Below are 25143 nucleotides of genomic sequence, written 5' to 3'. Positions count from 1 at the left end.
TCGGAAAATCCTGCACATACCAGCATACACAGGCACACATATACACACATATACATACATAAAGAAATGTTCCATAGGATTTAATGGAATTTTTGTTTTTTAGAATTTATTCCAAACTGCCCTGGAACTGTGTATTTTCAAGAGATGCACTGAATATTCTCTAAAAATTTAAAATAAAGATATAATAATTTTTTTTAAAGAATAATGGAAATACAAAATATTTGCCCTTTCAAAAGAAACATACATACAGATTTTTCATAAGGGTGTAAAGTCTGTGGACCTTGATTTACTGCTCATCAACCAGGACTTGGTTCACACAGCTGGGTTATAATGGTGACTTTAGCTTTTTCTACCCTGTCACAATCATTGCAACAAAAGACCTATCTTAAATTAAATTTTTGCCCAAGTCCCAGAGCTTTGGTGGGACAAGAACTCATTTCAGAATTATGGTCTGATTGAGTTGTAGCTGCTATTGACTATCACAATCTGTCGATTCAATGTCCTGCTTACTATGGTTTTATACAAATGGTTAGATCTTTTAATTTCAAATCCACTGTAATTCAGTATATAGAAATCAGTCCCATTAGAAAAGATGGCTGAAGAATTAAAAAACAAAAGGGATTGCTATACACATTGCAAAGAAAATGACAGGAAAACAAGTTAATACAATGCAAATATAAACTTTGCTTCTGTGTTGGCTCTGCCACAATTAGGTTTTTATGACATTTTGTAGAAGTATAGCAAATGTATGGTATGCTGTTATTTTGGCAGGAATAGTCAAGACAAAATGGTGTTCCTTGGATGGGTCCTATCTGGAACACCTTAATCTTGTCCCAGCAATATTTGTGAAACTCCTGGGCCTTTCTCCGCTCTTGCTCCAACATAGTGCTGAATAAATAGCCATCATTTCCAAAGCACTGCAGGGTTTTAAGCTAAATTTCAGAGCTCTGCAGGATTTCATGCTACACAACCCCCATTATAATCTGGGGGTATTGTGCAGCTTAGAAAGCACTGTATGGAAAATCTGCTCTTAAATGAGAACTGGGAGGGAATAAATCCCATATTTTGAATTAGAGAAACTAAGAGAACAGCACCTATTCTATTACTCTTTGACAAGCAGCTAGAAAAAATGAAGAAGGATATATTTGCTGGTGTATTCAAGCTACTTTTTGCTGAGCTCTTGAAACAAAGCAATTGTAAACTAACTGCCTAACAAGGCTTTATGGTCTGTTTGCATTTTGAAAGGAATGCAAAGGAGTTGAATAAGACTTCAGGATTGATTTTCAGTTTTTCACTTTACCTAGTAATTCATACTGATGTGTGCTGATTGTGATGGTTTTCCAGTAGTTCTTCTGTTACACTTCTCCTGCCATTTTGCAAGGCTTTACTGGCTGCAGGTATAAGTTAACATCCAGTTCTAACTGGATATTATTCTTCAGCCAGTCCATAGTTTAACACTGATTTTTAAAGGTAGATTTTACTAAACAGGGAAACATGGAAGTGACATCTTGTTCTAAGAATTAGTCTAATGTTCTCAATCTCTGATAACACAGAGATAAAAAAAGGCCAAAGACCAGCCTGGAAAGTGAGTGTTTAATAAACAATCTCTTTCTTTATTTACTGAGTTAAATTCTGTCTCTTTAAAAAGTTTCATTCTGTTAACAGATTTAAAAAAAACCAAAATGAAAAACCTGCAATTTTGTGAAAGTAGATTTGATTTTTAAAATGTAGTATTGGCCACAAATTAAACAAAGAATGCCTGGACTACTTTAGAACATAACAGTACTTGAAGGTATGAATACAGCAAAGGAGATAGTGATGGTCAGCTTACTAAAGAATAACATGCTATATAGTGTGATCTCCCATAATAGCATAAAGCCACACAGGAACAGGACAGTCACATGCCAGGATGTATGTTTCCCTGAAGGGATTTCAGAACAGGCTCTTACATCATTCAGTTATTTTGTACCTGTGCATGAAGCAGTTTCTCAGTCCTATTCTGTGCCATGGGGCTGCAAGAATGTCAGTGATGCATTAGATTGCTGTCTGGCTTAGGATATAACCCCCAGCTAGGGCTACATAATTTTGAGTGGAAGCCTCCATAATTGATTCCACAATATGCAAAATATACTATATATGACATCAATGCACACTATAATTCTATATTAAACATATATAGTAATATAATCTTTTCTCCCCACAGCCTTTTAAACTATAGCTCAATAACAGAAAGAACAAAACATTTCTTATGAGAAGCACTGCAATGGAGAGCTCCTTGCACGCAATATATGTCCCACTGACACATCGTAAGAGTCTTACTGAGCTATCACATCTCATAACCACACTTTATTTCTCATTTTTCTATCTATGAGGCAGAGCTATTGCATTCAGTTTTTATAACTGAGCTTGAAATGTTCAACTTATCCTTGCTGAGAAAGAGAATTTTATAATTTGAATGCAACAACTGAAGAGGATAGCCATTAATTTAAAGAGATTATCTGTTGAGCAGATAGACAGTTGAGTGAAAAAGTGGACAAGAAATGTAGAGGGACAAAGCAAACAGGAAGATCTCTGCCTCTTAATTTAGAAAATTAAAAGAGGCAGAAAAAGGGAGTGAAAATAGAACAGAGAAGGAACTTTCCTTCTTCTAGCATGTAAATCCTTAAGGAAGTTGCTTCTGTCAGTGTCTAGGTTGGAGCCTCCAACTGTCCAGGAATGTGATGAGCTTCTCTGTAAGAAATGATATGGAAACAAAACATGCCCAGCTGGCCAGAGCTGCTAAAGACTTGAATACTGTAGCTGTACTTGAATACTTAAGAGTTCAGTTCCTTACTACCATCAGAAAAATTGTCTCCAGAGAAATACAAATACTGAAGAAAACCTGTATGATCAGAAGGTAGAGCTGATACCCTGTAAGCTGTCTTTCTATTTGAAAATTGAGAAGTCCTGTGTAGAAGTCTATGAATTCCCAAATATTGGCTTTGATCACAATGTTGGATGACAAAGAACTGGCATGAAACAACAGACGGGATGAGAAAAGCCAGACCAAAAACAAAAGACCACAAATCATAAAAACAAGGCAAGCAATTAATGAAGAAAGAAGATAAAAGAACTGAAGGAAAGAAAAGAAAAATAAAGGATGACTGATGAAATCAGAGACTATGAAATGATAATTTTTCTTAGTCTTTAATTTGAGAACAGATTACTTTTTCCACATGCAGGCCTGAAGGAGAAATCTCCAGTCACTATGAACACTCCTTGCAAGGAGTTGATAAGAATGGAAAATGCAGCCATTAAAACTAGGACCATGTTCCAGAGTAGTTTTTAAAAATTTTTAAAAAAAGCCTTTAAAACTAGGACCATGCTCCAGAGCAGGGGCAATGTAAAGTGGTGATTGACTTCTACCAAGACAGTCCTGCTGAAAAATTCTCTCTTCTCCTTTCTGACAGCCAGTGAAAGACATTATACACTTTTGACCAATGATCATAATATCATAGAATTTGGACTTCTGAGATTATCAAATCCAACTGTTGATGTAGCACCACCACCATGCTCATCAGTTACCTGAATTTTTCACACTAGGAAAGTAACTAGGAAACTAATGAACTAGGAAATAAAATAATTTTACTGTGACTCCCTTCTCTGTGGAGTCAGAAGTACCACAGCTCTGTTTTCACAAGAAGGATTTTTCCTTGGTGTTCAAGAGGAGAGGAATGGTTGGCTGTGTTGTCTACTGAGCATGTTGGTTGGCTCTTCACTCAAACTCTCTATGGCCTGGAAGGGACTGCATGCAATTAAAAACACAGTAACTGTATTGCTAGCAACACATTATCTTAGTTTCTAGTATTTTTCTTTCTAATTAGAAGTCATTAGCATATATAAACATTCTTTTTCTGAAATGCTTGGAGCTCTGTTCCAATATAGATTTTGTTGTTTTGAAAGGTAAATAACCATCAAAATATTATGCAAAATGCAACATGTCCCATAAAGCTCAAAGAAACATAGATGTTTACCATACAGTTTCAGATGGAAATCATATGCTTCTGTATTGTTTTGAGTGTGTGTGGCTTCAAATTGTTCCTAAGTAGCAAAATTATCATTGACTGAGCCCAGGCATTTTATTATATACAAATTATAACTTATTAAAGAATGCATTACTAGCCTTTTAAAGGAAATAAAATCCATTCAGTTATTTTAAGTCATTAACTGCATGGCTAACCACATGATTAACCCCTGGCTTTATGTCTCACTGAGTCTTGTATTAAAAATTTAATGTATATGGGATGCAAACAGTTCTCATCTAAAACAATATGTACTAACAGACTATCTGCAGAAAAAAAATAGTGTCTCAGTGGGAGGAGATGAATTTTTATCTGGCACAGAGCTATCCATGTGGAATGCACAAAAATCAGAGAACATCTAAGAGCATGGAGTATTTTAGGGTAAGTAAGAAATATACTCAACTCATTGTGACCACACATGTGGCCTTGTAACTTGTCATTCCTAACTTTTAACTTGTAAATTCCTAAAGAGGTTTTTTCTGTCAGATTCCAGGCTGGAGCAACAGATAAACCCTATAATAGTCCATGAATGTGGTGGGCTCCTCTGTAAGAAATGTCCAGATGGCCACAGCCACTAGAGATTTGAGTACTGTAGTTGGATGCTACCTCTCTTTCTTATGAGTTCCTGTGCTTTACCATCATCACAAAATTGTTCAATAGTGAAATTGAAATGCTGAAAAATCCTACATGATCAGAACGTAAAGATGCTATCCTATAAGCTGTCTTCCTTATTTACAGGTGGAAAAGGCCTATATAGAAGCCGCTGAATTCCAAAATGTTGGCTTTTACCACAATACTGTTATTTGCACGCATAAGTTTATAGAGTAGAAGTTGCGACCCTTCTTCTCTGTTTTGTGTCTCGCTGGTATATCAGCTTTTGAGGCCTAAATATTTAACCACGCTAATCTGCTCTACATGTGGAGCGCTCAGTGGGTGACACTTCCAGACCGGTCGGAAGCCTCTGCTAATGCAAAAAAAATAAATTAATTCTTTGGTTCCACTCATGTGTGACTGTAATCAATAAGAGCAAAGTTTGTCCCCTTCACAGCACTACTGCTTCTAGTACAGCTTTTCCCTGTAGGCGACCCTACCTTCACTGCTGGGTGGAAACAGAGCATCCCTTTTGCTCCATTTTATCTGTCAGAGTTTCACATCCAGCCTTCTTCATAGCATCCACTGTTTCTGAGTACCAATCAACATTTCCATGATCAAAATCCTCATTAATGGAGAGAAAAGAGTCTTAATGTAGCTAAACGGGTCCTCACTCTGTTTCTACAGGAGAGCTGGCAGATCTCAATATGCTGCCATTGAGAAGAGAGTGCAAGGCTGATACATTTACCCAAGCTTTTTCCTATGGGAAGGGCAAGTATGAAATAAGTTGGGGTTCTGACCGGAGGGAAAAATAAAAGAAAAATATTTATATCCATTAATAAATCAAATGGAAAGTTTGTTGATGTTGGAAATACTCCCAGAGCCCTAATGATAGGTTTATTTTTATCAACAACAACAATAATTAATAATTAATGCTATATATCTCTCAGATCCATCTTGGCAACTAAAATTAGCAAGTATAAAATGTTACATTTTAAATTATATTCTTAGCAGGGATGTCTCCTACAAAATCTTGAAGAGTGTATCCATGTCCATCACACTCTGGATGACACAATATAGCCAAATGACCTCTGGAAAGTTTATTTGTATTGTCTCTGCTCCTCTGCAGGGAATTCCCTTACTGATACTCTGCGACCTGCACAGATCAGATAACTCTGCCTGCAACAGAGCCAACAACTAAAATCAGTGCCATCCTCTGAACATGAAGCACCATCTCTAAACCAGCTGGTACTTACAGGTTTAGAGCAGTCTGGGTAATGTTTTATTTTAGATCTATTCTCATATTTTAGAAGCTACCTAAAACAAAAGCCTCTAAAGACCATGGTGAGAAAACTAGACCACCACAGGGCAGTATGATGACATATGAGACTAACAAGAAGTTTGGAGAAGAAGGAAGGTAGGAACTGCACTCAAGGGCCACTTGTTATGTGCATTCATAATCATCATTCCTTATTCCCTAGTTTTAAATACCATTTAGACAAATTCCTTCCAGAAGTTTAAGCTGTCATAGCACACTAGCAGATTTCTGCTCATCAGTTTCTAAGGGACACAACTAAATCCAAGTGACCTAAACTAGATATTCTGGATGACACAGGATGACAGGTTTAAACATAGAGAAGTGAAGGACCATGAGCTGAGATTAGAAAAGCCCATCTGAGTTATTATTATTTAATACTAGGAGAGTGTCACTGACAGATACCAAGGTCCAATTGCACTGAGTGTAACATAGATATATTTTGAATGGCAATTCTGTAAAGTGCTCCTTTGACAAGAGAAAACAGCCTGATTTGTTTCTTTGGCTCTGCTTTGCTCATCATACCTACCCACTGAAATATTGAAACTTCAATGAACTGAGATCTCCAGAGGCTCCAACACATAATGAAGTCATCATGGCATAACGAGTGTCATATGAGCTGTATCAGTAACTTGTGTGCATGCTCCTAGCCATGGCAACTGCATGGCAACACAATTTGGCTTAGTTCTGATTCATTTCAGGCTTTGTATTTGCTACTGGAAAAACGTGTGCACTGGGATTAATGCCACAACTCAAAGTTTTGAACACTTTCTATTTGCAGTGAGCAGAAAATTTCCTACAGTTAAAAACATGTGTTTGATTGTTTAATGCCTAATATTTAACAAGGACAGATGCATTCTTTAGGTTTTCATGGACTACAATTGAGTCTTCTCATTAGCATTCAAAAATCTGTCTAGAATATGTTTTTACTAGTGTTAGGTGCTACTGCTGAACCTTCTTTCTAACAGGAAGAATCCTTTAGAAATGAATGGAAGCAGACACTTGATCAGGTTTAAGTCTTACATATTTGTTTCTGGAGTGATTTTATCAGCTGCAGTTTCTGAATCACTACAAGAGACAAATTGAGTCTAAGAAAAGTTTTTGTCCATCATTAATGCTGTCTTGATACCAAGGTCTAGCAATTACTCCTAGCAAAACCATTTCTCTTCCACTGCAGTACAACTGCAATGCCTTGTTGGATCATTCAGTTCAGTAAAATGTTATTACTATTCTGTATTTACTTTAAAAGATAAGCAGTGTCAAAATTAAGGTTTTATAGAAATAAATTGCTAACAATCAAGCATGAATTCTGATTGACTTAAGAGGATATACAGTAAAAGACAGAGACTTAAAACCTCGCTTAAATATAAGAAATCTAAATGCAAATAACAACAGCTTTAAAATTAATCCCATCCTTTTAAACCCCAAATTTAAATAGCTGTACATTCTGACACATGAGGTTTTGTTGTCCTGTATGGCTCAGCTAAGCTTGTTAAGGAAGCCATTCTCTTTCTAATCTTTCACCTAACTTTAAGTGGTATTTAAATAAAAACGCATCCATTTAGATTTCCAGCTTAAAGAAATTATTTAGCAAATATGTGATAGGTTGCAAAACCAATTTTTCATGAAATGGAAAGCACAGAGCACAAATTATATGCCATGCTACTAATTAGAGACAGATATGTAATCACTTACTAATAGAACAACATTTTGTGCCAACCTTATTCATACTTCCTTCCAACTGCTGGACTACTTGTGCCAGATATATTTCAATTTTCTTCAGGAGAAAGAGATACTAACATGTTTTCCATCCTGTTTTTAAACCCAGAAGTCTAGTGCATACTGAACTTTCTTGACATAACAGGAATTCTATCAGTTTTAACAGCTTGAGGCCTTTTTATTACAAACATGTACACCTCCCTGCAGGGTTCTGGAAATCTCACAATTACATTCATTAAAAATGTCCATGATTATAGCCAAATGCACAATTTGTAGATTTACCTTTACAGTTTCCTCTCAACAATTATTCTGAGTATAATTTTCTGTTAAATTCCACAAAATACCTACTTATTCATCCACAATGTCAATTTGATATGAATTTTGACAAAACCATTAGAACATTAGAAGAGAAAAATACCAGAGCACATTTACTGTCAAATTTGTCAGTACCAGGCTTAATGTCTGTGCTATGACTCATTGAGATTCAACAAAATAAGCATGTATGTTCATGAAAACAAGTATAAAAAGGTCATGTTTCAGCAGCAGTCTAAAATTAGAAGCATTACCTGCCTTTTACATTAGCACCAAGAAGATGTCTAGGTATATAATTTTGGATCCTTGGTCATACCTAGGAGTCCCTCTCATGACAAAACCCTGCTGTGATCCAGAGAGTCTACTAGCATTGGTCTTTCTCATGTCATAAATAATCTCAGATCACCCTTGCTGAATGCTGACTTCATTGACTTGGGCACATAATGACCACCACTTCTTTCTCAGAAAGAAAAAGCAGTAAAGGTCAGAATTTGTGTGATCATCCTTGTCTTTCTGTCTTATTGTTAGCCTCAGTCTAGAACAGAGATTTGCATACTGCTTGTCTCACTTCCCAGGAAATTTCATTTAACATCACCTCGAAGAAAAGATAGAAAGTGGTAATGAGAAGGAAACTCTGATCAGACTAGTTAGAGAGTCAGATCAATCCAATAGTCATTTTCTGATAAAATTGCTCTCATTGGCACAATTATATAGGGCCTAAAAACTGTGACCTAGGAGAATAAAAGGAAAAAAATTCAAAACTGTACAAATGAACTTCATAGTGCATGTCAAGGTTAAAGCATACCATATGTTCCTAAAAATATGCAGACCCAACAGGGACTTGTAGCAATGTATGAGTAAAAATCAGTACAATAGGTAGACAATCTTTTGCAAATTTACACTATTATTTGTGTAAATAATAGTTAAATTTTGTCATTTGTTAAATGACAGTCCTTTAAAAGTGATTTTGTTTTCTATTTCATTGTGTTATACAGGAAGAGCAATGATGTAATAATTATTGTTGTAGGGCAGATTTCCATTGCATTTACCTCAGAGCTGTGATTTTTGATGTATTATTTTAGCAGATATCTATTTTAAAAAAAAATCTTAATGTGTTTCTGTATCTGTTTAGGTTTATGTGACAAAGGGCTTCTATGCCTAGATTCTTAGAAAATCCATTGGAAATTCAACTTTCATATTAGAATGAAAATAGCCAAGTAATTTGCTTTTGATGTTGCTGTTATCATTCTTACTTAAACCCTTTAGTCTTGTAATGTTCATTGCCATGGTAACTCAATTTTAAAATAATTTTTAGTATTGCTTAGAATTGTTTATTGTTTCCTCTTTCTTAAAAGTAAGATCGTGTAAGTGAAAGACATGTACATTTAACTGTTTGTAGATTGTTCTATTTCCCATTGACTACCTTTCTGTTTCTATTGAAATTAAAAAAATAAGCAAAAGAGAGGTGCAAAAAAGGTGTGAAGCCCAAAAATAGCTGCTTGAGTCATCAACAGATTGTCTGAAATAATTCAGAAAGGTGTTTGTTAGAGAATGAGCTATTTTCCTTAGAGGTGTGGGGGTGAATTCTAGAAGAGAAAAAAATACTCTAAACAGGTTGTGAAGATCAAGGAGGGAAAAACACACAATTTTGGGAAGAGTAGGACAGCAGATAGTTACCTCAGGAAAGTCTGAGCGAACAGCATCTCAGAGAAACCTGTCAGTGCCTATAGAAAGGTCATCGACAAGATGAAGCCAAGTTCTTCACAGTGATGTTTATTGGGATGACAGTGGGAATAAAGAAACAAGAGAGGGTTCATACCAGATACATGGAAACACATTTTGACCATGAGGTCAGTCAAGCTGGTGATCAAGCTTCCCAAGGAAGATGTGCCATCTCCATGCCTGGAGGTTTTCAAGACTTTATTATTATAGAAGCAACCCATTTTGACCTAACAGCTGACCCTGCCTTGAGAATGGATACGTTTTCCAACCTGAACAATTTTGGGATTCTAAAATAGTTCAAGGAGGTTTTTAAAAGGTTCTGGGGATAGGAGACAGAGAACACATACTCCTAAAATCTAACCAATTTCTTCCCTGTAACCTGCTTACAATCAAAATGTCTGTTTTATTTAGATATAGCAAACTGAATTATAAAGTTGATGTATTTTGAGAAACAGTCTGACAGCCACTTTTGAGAAGAACGTTACCTTCTCCTCTGAGGCAGGTAACAGTAGCATGAATGACAATGTTTAGTGATCCTGGGTAGAAAGATCTGCTCCCAGAGGTTCTCTCAAGAATCTAAAAGCAGGTAGTAAATTCAGCTGATGTTAACAGGTTTTGTCAGAATTTGGCATGGTAAAACAGCATTGCTCAAACAGACCTGCTCCTGTAATAGTTATTCAGCTAAATTGTCTTTTCTCCTTTGGTTGTTTCTGAGTTTCGAAACGCACAGCTGACAGATGTGTATGGTGCAGAGCACTCTGACTCCTGACCTATTTACTGGTGTGTTTCTGATATGGATGACCCATACCAGAGACTCTGGGTCAGCTGTTCAAAAAGCTGTTACGCACAAAAATGGTGACAATCAGCAGAGCAGGTGTTAATTTGGAAGTCGGATACTGACAAAAATGGAAGGATATATTTTCTGGGGCTTCAGCTTCTTAAATGGAGGTGAAGTTCTACAGAAAGACTTGAAATATGGAGTGCAAGTGCTTGACATACTGAATTCCCTACTTCCTCATTGATTTTCTAACACAACCTTAATGCTGTGTTAGCAGCATTTCTCTGTTCATTCCATCTGCTCTGAGGTCTCCCCCGCTGTTTCCTAGGAGATATATTGCCACGATGCCTGCATCTGTAAGTCAGTGGCAGATATGGGGCAGCAGCCACGTGGTTGGAGGTAGCATTAGTATCACCTGAACATTTGCAGGTTTCTCATGGGATCCTACCACCCACCGTCTCTCAAAACCTGAGGGAGCTCTAGTTTCGCAGTCAGCTACTTCAGAGTGCTATGGGAATGGGATGCTTGAATTCTCAGCTTCTTTCCACTTCTATTTGTTTCTTTCAACCTAACACCTCTATTAAAAAAAAAAAAAAAAAAAAAAAAAGCTAGAAGTGGGTTATTTTTGTCCAGTCAGTCTATTTAGTGAACATTCTAATCTTATTATCTACACATTTTTATGGGCTTTTGCTTGTTTACAATGACAGGCTACTAACAGTTTATGTTACGGTGATCAGGACAGGCCATTTTCATACCCTTTAAGGTATGGTCTAAGACATGAATTTCAAAATACAACAGTAAGCATAATAAACTGGATATTGCAATTAAACATGAATGACACAGAATACCAGGCTTACTAAATCTTGCATTAACATCTTCTGTGTTATTTCCATAGTAGGCACACAGAAATCTGACTATGGCTAACAAAATCCACTGAGTCTTAGAGCATTTTTAAAATAAGTTTAAAAAATATTTAAAAACATGAAACTTTCTCTCAAGTGACCCAAACTTCAGAAATAAACCCTTAATTATAGCCAGTATCAGAAAATATAGAAAATAATTAACTTTTTCTCATATGTATAAGGAATTCTACTGTTTATTTCAAATTATATTTGTCTATGTTTACTTCACAGGAAAAATATATATACAGGATTTGTTTATATCAAAAGCAAGTGTGTTTTTGCTTAGGCAAAACTGTGAACAAACCAGGATATTTTCTGAATGTATACAAAAAGAGAATTTATGAAAAAAAAAATCCACATAATATTAATCAATAACTTATGGGGGGTAAAGAATCTATTCATTAAATGAGATCAGAAGCACAGTAAAAGTTTATAGCTTAAACGTTAAAGGTCCACATATAAAAGAAATACAGCCATTTTTCTTGATGGCAAGAAGAACATTAGGAAACATAACATGGCAAGAGTGATGTTACAGTGAAAGCTACAAATCACTGAGAGATATTTCCTAAAAATACCTGTCAGTCTCTTCAAAGAAAATATTTTTACTTTGAAGTAAGTGTAATCTATAAAGTAATGCTTTTGTAGATGTTAGAGACATCTCATAGGTTTTGTGAAATACCATATATTTGAGCAATTAGGTTGTAAATTAAAAGTTTTACCCTTCCTTAATTCAGGAGACTTAATTTCAGAGTTAAAACTAAATTCAGTTGTTAAATTGTAGCAATTACATATCAAATTTAAACATGATTATGTGACTAATAGTAAAAAGAAAACAAGACAGAAAGAAATACTAAAGTAAATTAATATGCTTCTCATGTACAGTATAACACCAACTATATTTAAACAATATACATAATTAATTTCATAATATTTTTGTCATTTCAGCCTTTGGTGATCTGTATTTCAAAACAGGATCTGATGGAACAGAAATCTTTTACACAGTCTGAAACCTTAAGACAGCTTTGAATAAAGTTCTGTGTTTTCAAAGGTTTAGGGAAATGAAAAAAAGCAGAACATTTCTCAGCTGTGTCCTTCAGTAAAATGCACAACATGTTTTGTTAAGAAGGAACAAAGGGGCAAATATTTTCTGTTGACAAAAGGCTTTTCTCAATCCCAATCCAAACCTTTCAAGAGAAACCCTACTCCCCTCCATGACTTCCCTCATGAACTACTCTAAAACAAGCTGAAATGACCCATGACCTAGACCTCTATTCTACTGTTGGTATCCTCAAGTTACTTAAATTGAACAAAAAAAATCACTTTTAAATAGGAAGAAAGAGAAATGGAAATTTTTTTGCAGTTTGAAGTAATATAAATTCCTTCTACATGTCCTCAGTAAATATTTTGTCCATTTCTGCCCATGGGAAGTAATCTTTTTTACTGAAAGAACAGAACTTAGTTGAACCAAAGAGAATTCAATTTTCAAACATACTTAGCTTCCATTAAAAGAAGCTTTTGCAAAAACATTGATGATATACTCAGCTTTCAAAGAGCAGAGCTAAACCTAACATTCTAGAATATTTATGATTTTTTTTAAACCAGAAAGAAAAGAAAACATCTGCCCTTATGTAGACTACGACACTCAGTATTTTTTTCTATGTCATAGATGTCAACAGACATCTACTAAAACGAGCCACAGAAATTTCTTGAAGATTGATTAGCACTGAAGTTAACAAAAGTACTTTGTGAAGTGTTTAATACAGATAAAGGAAACCACAAACTGCAAACAAATCAGCAATATGATGTTTGCTACAAAAACATCTTCAGTATGCTTAATTTACATACTGTTCAACTTTTAACTGGAATTTATCTTTGATGACATTTATGAGGACCTACTCAAAAAGGGAATATACACAAATATAGAGCTACAGACAATTTAAATTCATAGCAAAACTAAAGCATAGAAAAAAGGGATATGCTTCAGCACTGTGAATGTTAACATCATCACGTGGATGTTAACTAGCCTCCCCAATAATATAAGAATAGTATAAACAGAAGAATGAGAACGGAACAGAGTAAACAAACTCAAACTTAGCATATGATGTTTCTCCAATGTTCTCCAATACATTTAAAAAAAATCTCATCTTCTTGCCAGAAAATACTACTTCAGCCTTTATTCATCAAACAATTTTTGCTGACTTGAATATTACATTGTCTTAATAAAATATTCCCAAGGTGTTTCCCAAAATTTTCAAACACTAAAAACTCATATGGTTTCACTTCTGGTAAATAATAAAATCTCAGAAACAACATAAATAAGAATAGATAAGAATTTAAGATTTTTAATCTTAAATCACAGATCAGGACCTGATTTTCTTTCTAAACTTTTCATTTACATATCTAATTTTCCACCTCAGCAAGATGAAAGTATATTCTTTCCTACAGTTGCCAGTATTACAATCTAGATGTATGGTTTAAAAGTCAAACACTGGCTATGATCTTGAAAATTTAAAAAAAAAAAAAATAGAACTTGAATTCTAATACATCTGATACCTACACACATCCCTACTCACAAACAAAGTGAAGTCATACCCAGATATGATTGCTTTTAATTGAATAAATTTTCAGTAAACAGTGGTGTTAGCTGGCCATTTTTGTTGATGGTGCATTCACAGGCCATCTTGGAGATACAATATATTCATATATCAGTTGACATTTTGATAATAACAGTTTTAGTTTGTAACAAGGGAAGTCTTGCTAGATATAACAAATGTATTTTGCCTTTGAGTCATTAGAGGTGCTGCCTGGCTAGAAGTTCCTGGTTGGTAGATGTATCAAGAGCAAGATGTGGACTCAAAAAGAAGACAAATATAGCAAGAAGTGTTATTTTCAAGTAATTTTTCAGAGTGCATATTAAAAATATAAACCCTGTGATTTTTTTTTTCCTGTCAATTATTTCCTTTGATATCTGCATTTTTGGATCTGTTGGTGTCAGAAATATGTCAGTGTAATATCTCTCCATTTTGAGAAGTTCAGGAAGCAGAAGTGAGGGAGATCAAAGAGATTAAGATTAATAGAAAGGAACTGGATTAATGGCACGTTTTAATTCAGAGTTCCCTGAGTCAAGTATCAGAGAAGGCTACCAGTGTACCTAGGAAATGTATTATCCAACACAGTTGTTCTGATGCCCTCAAACTCTGATTCTACAGGAACTTGCAGCTACTGAACCATATCTGTTCTGGAAATGCATAATACAATTGTATATATGACTATGTATGTTAGTGCTGAAATTCTAGGGAGCATTACTCTTATGTACTCTGGTACTCTGAAGTTGTTAGCACATTGCTTTTACCCCCCCTGAATAAAATCTGTGAGAGTTACATAGGTTCCTTTTGGAAATCCATATTTTGTTTATTTCTACCTCTACACACTTTCAAAAATTTAAAAGCATATCAATATCTAGACTTCAATAATATTGTTACCAAATGTGCTTGAAATGAGTATGCTTGGTTTGGACATGTTTTACAAAGCACAGCTATGTGATTTGCATTGAATTTATGAGAATTCTGGCAGCTAAACTGCTAAGCACTTATTTGAAAAGAAGTAATGATTAACTACAGGTGTGTTGTAGAAACATCAGTTCCTATAGCAGATGATGAATGTTATTTCATTTGATACTAGAAAAAACTAAGATGAGCATTGCATTGAGTAGTTTAACACAGTGGGAAAAAGAACTACTTTACAAGCACTTACTTAATGCAAAACTTCACAGCATTCTATCTCATATTGCCCAATTAACCAACACACACTATTTTCTATTCCAAGCAATCCTGTAGTTATGGTTGATTTTAAGCAACCACTTATTTCTACTTGTGAAGGCTGCCTAGCATCACCAGGCACTGGGCGATCCCTCAAAACACTGGCAAGCCTGCTGCTCTACAGGAGAGGCACAAATGACAATGATGTTCAGAGAACAGATTATTAATAAATCAGCAATATATCACCAAGTAAGGTATGCAGGGTTATTACTTTCTTACAGCTACATCAGTCAGAGATCTAACAGTTCTATGGCTTGTTACAATTCTGTTTCTGCACATTTTCCAGATTCGTACTCTAACTTCTAAGCAATTTCTACTTGCCTTTCGAGTACCAATGTGTTAATAAGAAGACAAAAACACTGTAGCACAATCCTATTACAACTATTATAATGAACCAGAATTTGTGCTTTTGATGTTGAGCCTTTGAACTTTTTTGCTTTGAAATTTAGTTATAAAATACAAGTCTACCACAGAGAACACTGCTTATCTAGACAGAACAATACCAAAAGGGATTTTTGGAAGGGAAAAATAGACTACACAAGACAGTAAATATTTTCCCTTGTCTCTTAATATTTTACCAAAACCACCAAGTCCTATGAGTATAGGACTAAATGGATGTAATTATTTTAAACTAAAAACAAATAAAACAATGATATTAATCTTTAAAGGAAATTTTAATACAATCCATCTCATACCTTGTTATGTGTCTGAGTTTGTCCAACCAGGATAAGGATATTTGATGAGATAATCGACAGGCAGAAATTGATTAGAATTATGGACCTCTCAGATCTGATGTACCTGTTCAAAAAATAAAAGAGAGGGTTCAGATTTTCTAAAAGGAAAACAACTAGTAAGTTGCACAAAGCTTAGATTTAGTTCTTTTATCTTGTATTAAATATTGGAGATATTCTGAAAGGTGTTCCCTTTCATGTACTCAGAAAGAGTATTAGAGAGCTGTAACAATATAAACATGAAAACTATGATATTTTGATAGATATTCCACAATTTCCTCTTAGTATCTTGATGTATTTTAAAAATAATCTATCAATGATTCTTTTGAAAACCACTGGCGACACGGTTCTAATACCATACTGATAATAATGGGCTTACATGCATTCATGTCAGGAACTTCTCATGCTCTCTGCTTGTCCCTGGGAATATCCACAGCTGGCATAGACCACTCATAATTACTATCTTCAGCAAAAATATGGTGATTTACATAAACAGAAGATTTGATTCACAATGCATAAATAAACCCAGGTTGGTGGATGATATTCACTATGGCATTGAATTTTGAAACACATTATTGGGATAAGGATAACATTAATCTTGATGTTCCAATAGTACTGTAACATGTTCATAAGACTGAATGCAAAAAAATACCCAAATGTGTACAGAAAGATTAAATTATAGCACGAACATCACAGTCACCCTTGAACACTTATCATACTCATTTTACAAATATGTTTAAGATGAAAAAGTCAAAAATGTCTTATCACATATTTGCTCTAAGATGCAAGTGGTCTCATTTTTCTGTATACAGCTTTTATATGCTAAAGGACACAAAGTGAATTATTATGGTTACAAGTAAAGTACCTTTCTAACCTGACTTTTAGAGCTGTTAACAGTAAATGTTGACTACTAAAATAAATGAAAGTTAAGGGTGCTCAGTTCCTCTGAAAACCATGCCATATCTTTACATATTCTAGGACATATACTATATGCTTCTCACTGGAGTTCAATTAATATTGTTTTCTCCTCCTGAGATGTACACCCATAGCTGACTCCAAAGAAGCAATAAAAAAGGCTGTTGAACCCACAAGAAATTCTGAGCTTTGGACATGAAATTAATTATAGATAGTCCTTTTTGCTTGCATATCAAGAGATACAGCATTACATTTCTTTAGTTAGAAAACCCTAATACCACAATCCACATTCTTCCTTAAACTATAGCAACACTCTTAAAGCTAATTCTATATATTTGCAAACAAATACAATGCCTTTGTTCACACAGAGTATACTGCTACCTTCTAACTTGTTAACTATTGATTCACCTGGGCCAATTTTCAATGCTGAGTGCCCGCGGATTACAAGGGACCTTAGTGGTTGAGTAAATACAGTGCAACAGGAGCTCACAGCACTGACTTAAGTCATAATATATAACATTTCATCTCCATTTAGAAGTTCACAGAATCACAGAATCATCAAATCACTTGGGTTGGAAGACAACTTAAAATCATCTACTTACAACCCCCTGCCATGGGGAGGGACACATTCCACTGGACCAGGTTGCTCAAAACCCCATCAAAACTGCCTGTGGAATCCAGGAATGGGGCATCCACAACTTCTACAGACAACCTGTTACAGTGCCTCACCACGCTCACAGTAAAAAATTTTTTCCTTGTATCTAATTTAAATAATGGAGTAGACCAGTTCCACTGAGCATGGCAGTATTTCTATCCAAGTTCTAAATATATCAGGGAGTGTAAAAATAACACTATAATTCTTCAGATGGGAATTATATCCTGAAATACTCTCATTCTTAGTTTTGACAGACAAGAACTGATAATTTTTATAGTCTTTTATCATAACTTATGTAACCAGGTATTCTTAATAATTATATATATTTCTAATCCCGAGTCTCTGTGGTACATAAGAGTGATGAAGAAATGAGTGTAAAATTATCAAGCTGCTTCTGAAAGCAAAACTTTATTGGTTGATTTTATATTACCCTAGAATTTATTGTTTCATTACCTTGTTTCTTATTACTTTCATAAGAACATATTTTAATTATTTTTGTATTATTAAATTATATTTATTATTTTTAATTACTGAAAAAAGTTAAATAAGAATCCATGTTCACTTTTTAAAAATGTTAATTACTTTGCATGAATTTTCATCTTACTTTTCTGTTTCTTCTGCACTAAGACATTATGCTATTTCTCATTGATTCTCAGATTAATTTACTCTGTAAGTATTTATTGCACTTTTAAATAACTATAATATTTTAATGTTGAAAACTCAGGACAGAAAGAAAATCCATCACACTATTAAGACTATTTGATTTTGTGGTCTTTATTCAAACTTAAAACTGATGTGAAGAAACTCAAAATCAGTTGACTGAACCTCCTTAAATGTGCCACTTCGACATTATTTTATTTACAACTTTTGTTTAAAAATGTAAATTGGAGAAAAGCATCTAAAAGTATAGGCCAGAAGCCTCACATGACATATATCATATATAAAAATCCTGCATTTAGCACTATGAACACCCCACCAAAAGAGCAATACCACTCTCACTGAAGTGGAGAAAGAGAAGAGTGGGCTATACCATCATCAGCAGGCCAAAACGATAAAACTGATCAATCACATCAACAAATGCATCAAAGCATCCTCTACATTTTCCTCTTTTTTTTTTTCCCTCACTTTTCAAACAACAAATATGGGCTGTAATACTCTCTTTAAACTGCAATTAAAATAAATATAACAATGTATATACATTTAGCTTTCTCAACCTGTTACATACCTCCATAATGCTGCATAGACAACTGCTAGAGTGATCAAGGCCAAGCAGGAAAGACCACTGCCTACTATTAAGGTCACTGAGGGTGTACCAGATGATTCCATGATCTGTAAGTTACAACAGGCAATCATGAAGAAAAAACATCCTCCAGCAATTAAGCCAACAAGCCAAATGGAAATAAAAGCAAAAAGAGCAAAATTAAAAGCAGAAAAGCAATCTCAGATAGTTTCAGTAACATTAGTTATGAAGAAGAAATCAATTCCAAAACTGATCCCTACATAACTCTGAAATCTGCTTAATACATTCCTCAGAGTCCTCTAAGCTTTAAAATGCCTTATAATACTTTGATACTTTGAAAAATAAACTAGTAATACTACCGTGTAACAGGAAAGTATGATGTTTGCACAAGTTTAAATGACTCTCCAGTTAACATCAGTTAAAAGGTATACTTCTCTTCAGAAGTAGCAATATTTAGAATTGTGCATTAAACAAACAGCCTGGTTTCACTCTAATGTATTGAAGATCATCCAATAATTTGTTCTATAATTTGATTCATGCTTGTTGCAGAATGACCAAACTTTCTGACTTTTAATAACTTTGACTTCAATCCACTACTCTCACATGCTTAATTTCCTTAGGCCTATGACTGCCTAGAAGGAATGGGAGGATATCTATGGCAACAGTATCATAAGCCTTCATAAAAAAAGCTACAAATTCAGAATTATTTCATTTTTACTCTGCGTATTAATAAAAAATGAAAAGAAATGAATGACCTTGAAAACAAACTAGCTTTCCCTGCTATAAGGGAAACTATTATCCTCAGATATCAGGTCAGCTTTTTTCCTCTGTATATATATGTGCTCATGTTCTGAAATAGACATGGGTTTTTCTAATAAATATGGAAAAAAATTTAGATCTAAAAGTTTTAAAGGATATCATGCCTGACTTACCTAAATGCTTTTTAATCTTCAGGGATGTATTGTAAATTAAATTTATCAAGATATCTTTTGTCACCCAAATAGAATACAGCACAGATGTACTTTTAGGCCAGGTCTCAGGCAGGAAGTATTATTTTATTTCAACCACTTTTTTCCCAAATGGATTTACTTTTCTATTAAAAAGATTCTGTATGTTTCCAAAACCAGGAAAATGATATAATGCTTTTGCAGGACAACTTCACAAATATTTGCTTTTCAGCTATTTTTACATTCCACTATATTGGGAGTGTCTGCTCATACACTTAATGTCCTCTCTTTCTCATAAAAACTTGATTATTTTTCTTACATCATATCAACAGACTACATAGAAAATCTGTGCTGAAAATGTCCAATGCAGATCTGCAATCTGTTTAACTACAGTATCTAGGGTTTTCCTACAGAGAGCAATAACAGAGACCTGTACGTTCCCTTAATCGTTCAATACAAAAGTTTTCTACACATTTGCACCACAATTACAAGGCTTTCTCAAAAAAAAAACCAAAAAAATGTTAGAGCTCGAGAGCATGCAAATTTCACTAGGATTTAGTTGTATCACAGAATCTGGAATTCATTTATCTGAGACACTGTGACACCAGGATACTAAGATTTGATTACCTGCAATATTAAACAATTCCTCAATGCAGCGTCTGCAATATACCTGAGAGGAAAGCTGGACCAGCTCCCCCCTCCCCCCGCAGTCCCCCCCGCATTCCCTTTCTAATTAAAAGCGGATTTTCCCCCCCCTCTTTGTTACTTACTATTTCTCTAGGTTGCTGAGCCAAAATGGCGAAGGTAGAGAGACGATCACATAAGCATTTCGTATGGGATGCATCGGTAAGCACAGTTTTACATCCCTGGGTGGACCAGGTTCCCAAAGAGTCGTTCCTGCAAAGGAGAGAGAGAGGAGGGGGTGGGGGAAACGGGGGTAATTACGCCTGACGGCCGGTTCCGTGAGGAGACAATGCAGCGGGACGGCGAGGAGCGCGCCGCGGAGTTCCCGGCCAGCGGCGGGGACTTGTTGTGGGGCAGGGCGGGCGCGGAGCTGTCCGGGCGGCGGTGCTGAGCGTCCGGCCGCTGCTGCGCGGAGCCCCGCCAGCCGCGGCAGCAGCCGCCCCCTGCGCTGCCAGCCACCTCCGAGCCTCACCAGAGCACTGCGAAAAACTCATCGGGGGAAGAGGGGGAGGCTTTGTTTCTCTCTCTCTCTCTCTCTCTCTCTCTCTCCTTTTTTTTTTTTTTTTTTTTTTTTTTTTTTTTTTTTTTTTTTTCCCTTTTTCCTACCGGCTCTGTTTCTGGCCTTTTGTGGGAAATGTGATGTTCCGTAGTTGCGGTGTCTTTTTTGGTCCCTTTCTTTCTCCACTCCCCACCCCCCACCCCCCCTCTCGTGTGTGTGGCTAGGTTAAAAGCATGTGGTTCTCAAACGTCTGTCTGGGTTATGCCAGTTGGACCGGGAGATGCCGGATCTTCTGTTCTGACTGCTATTTTTGCTAAGGATCTGGGATTTTTTTGGTTGTTGTTTTTAGCTAGCAGCCTTAGAAATTTCACCCTGGAAACGGCAGCATCAGATGCCTCCAACTCTTGCCTTAGCTCCAGGAGAGGGGTGGATTTCAGTACAGCAGCACACATCACCAAAGAGACACACGAGTTCGCCCTCCAGACATCACTCAGTCAACTCGCCTTTCCCTGGCTCCCTCCCCCTTCTCGATTCTTTTTCTTGGGGTGGCAGCACCAAGATAACCCCAAGCCACAGCAGTCGTTTGGTGGCACCTTTCACCAACCACCCCTAAACAAAACATGATGATTAACACAGCCCCCGAATTCAATTAGACATTCAATATGCTAATGCGAGGTCTGAAACCCACCCCAGCAGAACAATAAAAATGGTATCAACCCACGTTTTCTTTGTGCAAGCAAGGAGAAGGAGAGGGAGAGACAAAAAATCATCTCTCCTGTTTTCTGAACTGCAGTGGGGAGGGGGAAATATTTTCTACAGGAAAAAGGGTCTGGTTTCAACTAAAACAAACATATTATCTTTACATGTGTTATATTTAGAGAGCAACTGGCTTTCTTTCATCTTTTTTCCCCTCTTTTCATGTCCAAGGAGCAACTGCAGAGACTCTGCTGCCAGCAGCAGCATGTGTGCTGTCAATTCCTGTCCATTTCACCTCAGGTCACTAAATGACTTAAAAAAAAAAAGAAAAATGAAAGTCGAAGAAACAAGGAGGGGGAATAAAAATTTCCAGTCCCTGTGACCACCCTTGTTTCACCCCTTCTGCCTTGACAACACACCTCTGTAAGTGATTCTACATGCCAGGGCCCTCATGCAAAGGCAATTTGTTATCCCAAGCCTGCTCTCAGAGTGCAGTTCACCCCAGGCCACCTCAGCATTTTGTGCCACTAGTTTTTGAACACACCAGATGTAACCCTTATACACTATTGTCTTCGAAACAGAATCCTGTAATAAACAAAACAGTGACTGAGGGAAACAATTGAGAGAAAATCACCAATTCTACAAGCCACTAAAGCAGTTTATTAGCTTTCCCTTGCAAATTGTGTCTTTCAGAGAGCCACAGGCTAAATCAACATCTTTGAAAAATAGAGTTACATATTTTAAACTCAGAAGCATTATCTTCTGGATAACTTAAACAATTTATTTTATTAGCTTTCTTGTCTCCTCTCTTATTGTGGCACACAGTTAAGGCCAAATGAAATGTCTTAATCTTTGCTGATTAAATATTAAAGATTGATAGCTTAAGAGAAATTGACATATTTAAAAACAAAGGGATGGTATTATTCATTCTGAGAATAGGACTTCATAAATTGAATTCACCCCATGCTGAAAAACATTGGATGCACAATACATCCAGTTAGCACTAAATCCTGGCAGGCAGTGTCCAATGCACAAGAATTAAACAAGTTCTAATTATAAAATCACAGACACCAGTTCCACTTAAAACAAAGCATCTGTTAAAATTAGAATTATATTTAAAGAACTATAAATCATGCGCAGGCCACCAGGTTTACACTGGATCATTCAGTTCTTCAAGTCACTTGCACAAATACAAATTTCCACTCATACAGTAACTGAGCCACAAATACAATACATATTGCAAAAAATTTTCAGTTCTACTGAAAATTTTGTAGAATTTTCAAAAGCAGTCTGAAATGAACAAAGCAGTCTAATTGGATTACAGAATAAGACATCATGGCAGGAGCAGAGTCAGTCTAATATGAACACTTTTTATATTTTATTTTTCATTTTTTTCAGTGATACACTTCAATTTCTTGCTTAACAGCATTTTGTTTTTATATGTTGAAGATCAAAATTTATTAAATAAGTTCCTTCTCTCTCTTCTAATCAGTGTAGTTAAAGATAAAAAAAAATCCTCATTTTTAAACGTATTTGTAGTTTGATGAAATTACGGCTAACAGGAGCTACACAGACTTTTACACTAAGTCCATGAAAGAGACTGAGTAATGAGCAGGACCAGGACCAAACTGCAATTTGTTGCATGAAACTTATGCCAGCAGAACAGCAAATGCATGATTGCTAATTCCCTCAGAGATGCTTGTAATTTTGACTTGTTGACATAAAGTAATGATTTGGTTTTAGGTATAAGTAAATAAAGAATGGAAATACAGAATAAAAAAGGACATATTGCATTTAGTACATCTCAATGCAACACTTTTTATGAAGTACTCCATCTATGATCTCTCCCTCTTGTAATGCAACTCTCCTTATCTAACCAGAATCTATCTCATACTTAGAAGCTTCATTCCTTTTGGTGTGATTTTCTTTGAGTATGTGCCTAACATTTAGGGTTATCATATGAATATGCAAAAGGGCACCTATTATTCCTGTGGATCTTTCTTGTTATGCAGAAAGCTATAAAGGAGTGACAGGTACTATTAGCAGATGTTCTATTTATATCAAGGGAAATGATTGAATTGAAAATATCTAGCAAATATAGCTGCAGGTTCATGCCCATTATTGGCAATTTTTGTACTCTTCTACTGAGTTACAGATGATTTAATCAACCTGGCAGAACTCCCATGATAGAAGCAAAGGAATTCCCAAGAAGCATAGATTCACCATTGCAGATCTTGTGTCATCCTGCAGTTGAGGTAGTGAAAAAAAGCAGGGGAATCAGGGAAATAATGGGGAAAAAGTCTAAGTAGCATGTAATTTGGACCTATGGATCTATGCTAATACAGCATATGGACCAAGAACACCCTCAGCTCCAACAGTGGACTGTGGGAATGTCTTTTCAGTACCCTTTCAGGTTTAAGGTGAACTTCCCAGTTCTATGCAAAAAAAGGATGGCCAAATGATATACAGAAAATTATTTTAATAGTGTATTATTTAGAAGGAAAAAAAAATGAGTTTTACTCATATAATGTATTATGCAATATAGCATAATTATGCTCACTACTGAAGGAAATGGTATTACTACCTCAGATATCAAAATGGAAATGCAGTTTTTAAGATGGGACCACTTTCATAAAATAAAAAATTTATTCACAATTGCCTATCTGACAATTGAGGTCACATTTTATATTCTAGCAACTGTTTCCCTTATTTTGCAGTATTCATCTTTATCTCATGACATGATTAACCAATTAGTATAGTTTTTTTAAAAAAATTATTAATAACATCTTTTACTAATTACATTGACTTGTTTACTTTAACTTCCTGATATATAGAAAACAATTTTGACTTTGTTATCAGACACACTCAATAAAGGACTTCACCTCACACCATACACTGTCTACTTTATTAGTGTATTTTGAAGAAATATTTTTCAAATGAAAGATTTTAACTTTTTTATGGCAATTCTGTGAGACAAAGGAAGCTAACAACACCTAAGCAAACACTTTTTCTAGCAACTAGTGATCCAAGTAGTGCCTGGGTTTTGATCATCATAAACAAAGAGTTAACATCCTGCTATACATCTGTGATGGTAGCCTACTCTAGTAATTTCTTTGCTGATTGATAACTGTGGTTAAATTAGGATAGGAAAGATTTTTGTTATATTACTTAAATAACAGCAAGAAGATGTTATTTAAGTATTTAACTACACCTCTGTAGAAAGCAAACTACACAGAATTTAAGAAATTTTAATATTATTTCTGCTGAGATTATTTTAATTCTTCTTAATTCTTGTGCAGGTATATTTCTATAATTTTTATATTTTTTTTCTGTTCAACTAGATGCTGTTTTTCCTTTAGGACAGAGTTTGGTATTCCAACTCCATTATCAGTAAAGAATGACATATAATGATAAGAAGCACATGAAAAATGCAAACATCATAATGTTTTAGTTAGCAAAAGGCAAGGAAAAAGCTTGTGGCCCTTATGAATAGCAGGTTATAAATATCACTATGCTTGTTCAGATGTGCTAGCTGGCACATTAGTGATGATAAAGTCC

The 25143-nt window shown here is 35.4% G+C and overlaps 1 protein-coding gene across 1 annotated transcript in view; it reads right to left on the bottom strand.

Moving 5' to 3' along the window:
• ADGRB3 (adhesion G protein-coupled receptor B3) overlaps positions 1-25143 on the bottom strand; it is a 447155-nt gene that overhangs the window by 77890 nt on the left and 344122 nt on the right. Inside the window, exons 16-18 of the mRNA XM_058835068.1 lie at positions 20477-20603; positions 18745-18848; positions 15914-16016 (exon numbers count right to left, since the gene is read on the bottom strand). Of these exons, the coding sequence (XP_058691051.1) occupies positions 15914-16016; positions 18745-18848; positions 20477-20603 (334 nt within the window). The remainder of the gene's footprint in view (positions 1-15913; positions 16017-18744; positions 18849-20476; positions 20604-25143) is intronic.

This window comes from Poecile atricapillus, chromosome 3 (assembly GCF_030490865.1).
Source record: "Poecile atricapillus isolate bPoeAtr1 chromosome 3, bPoeAtr1.hap1, whole genome shotgun sequence".
In the NCBI taxonomy this organism is placed as follows: Eukaryota; Metazoa; Chordata; class Aves; order Passeriformes; family Paridae; genus Poecile; species Poecile atricapillus.
Note: the sequence above shows the minus strand (reverse complement) of the source record. Positions and strands in the feature narration are given on the sequence as shown.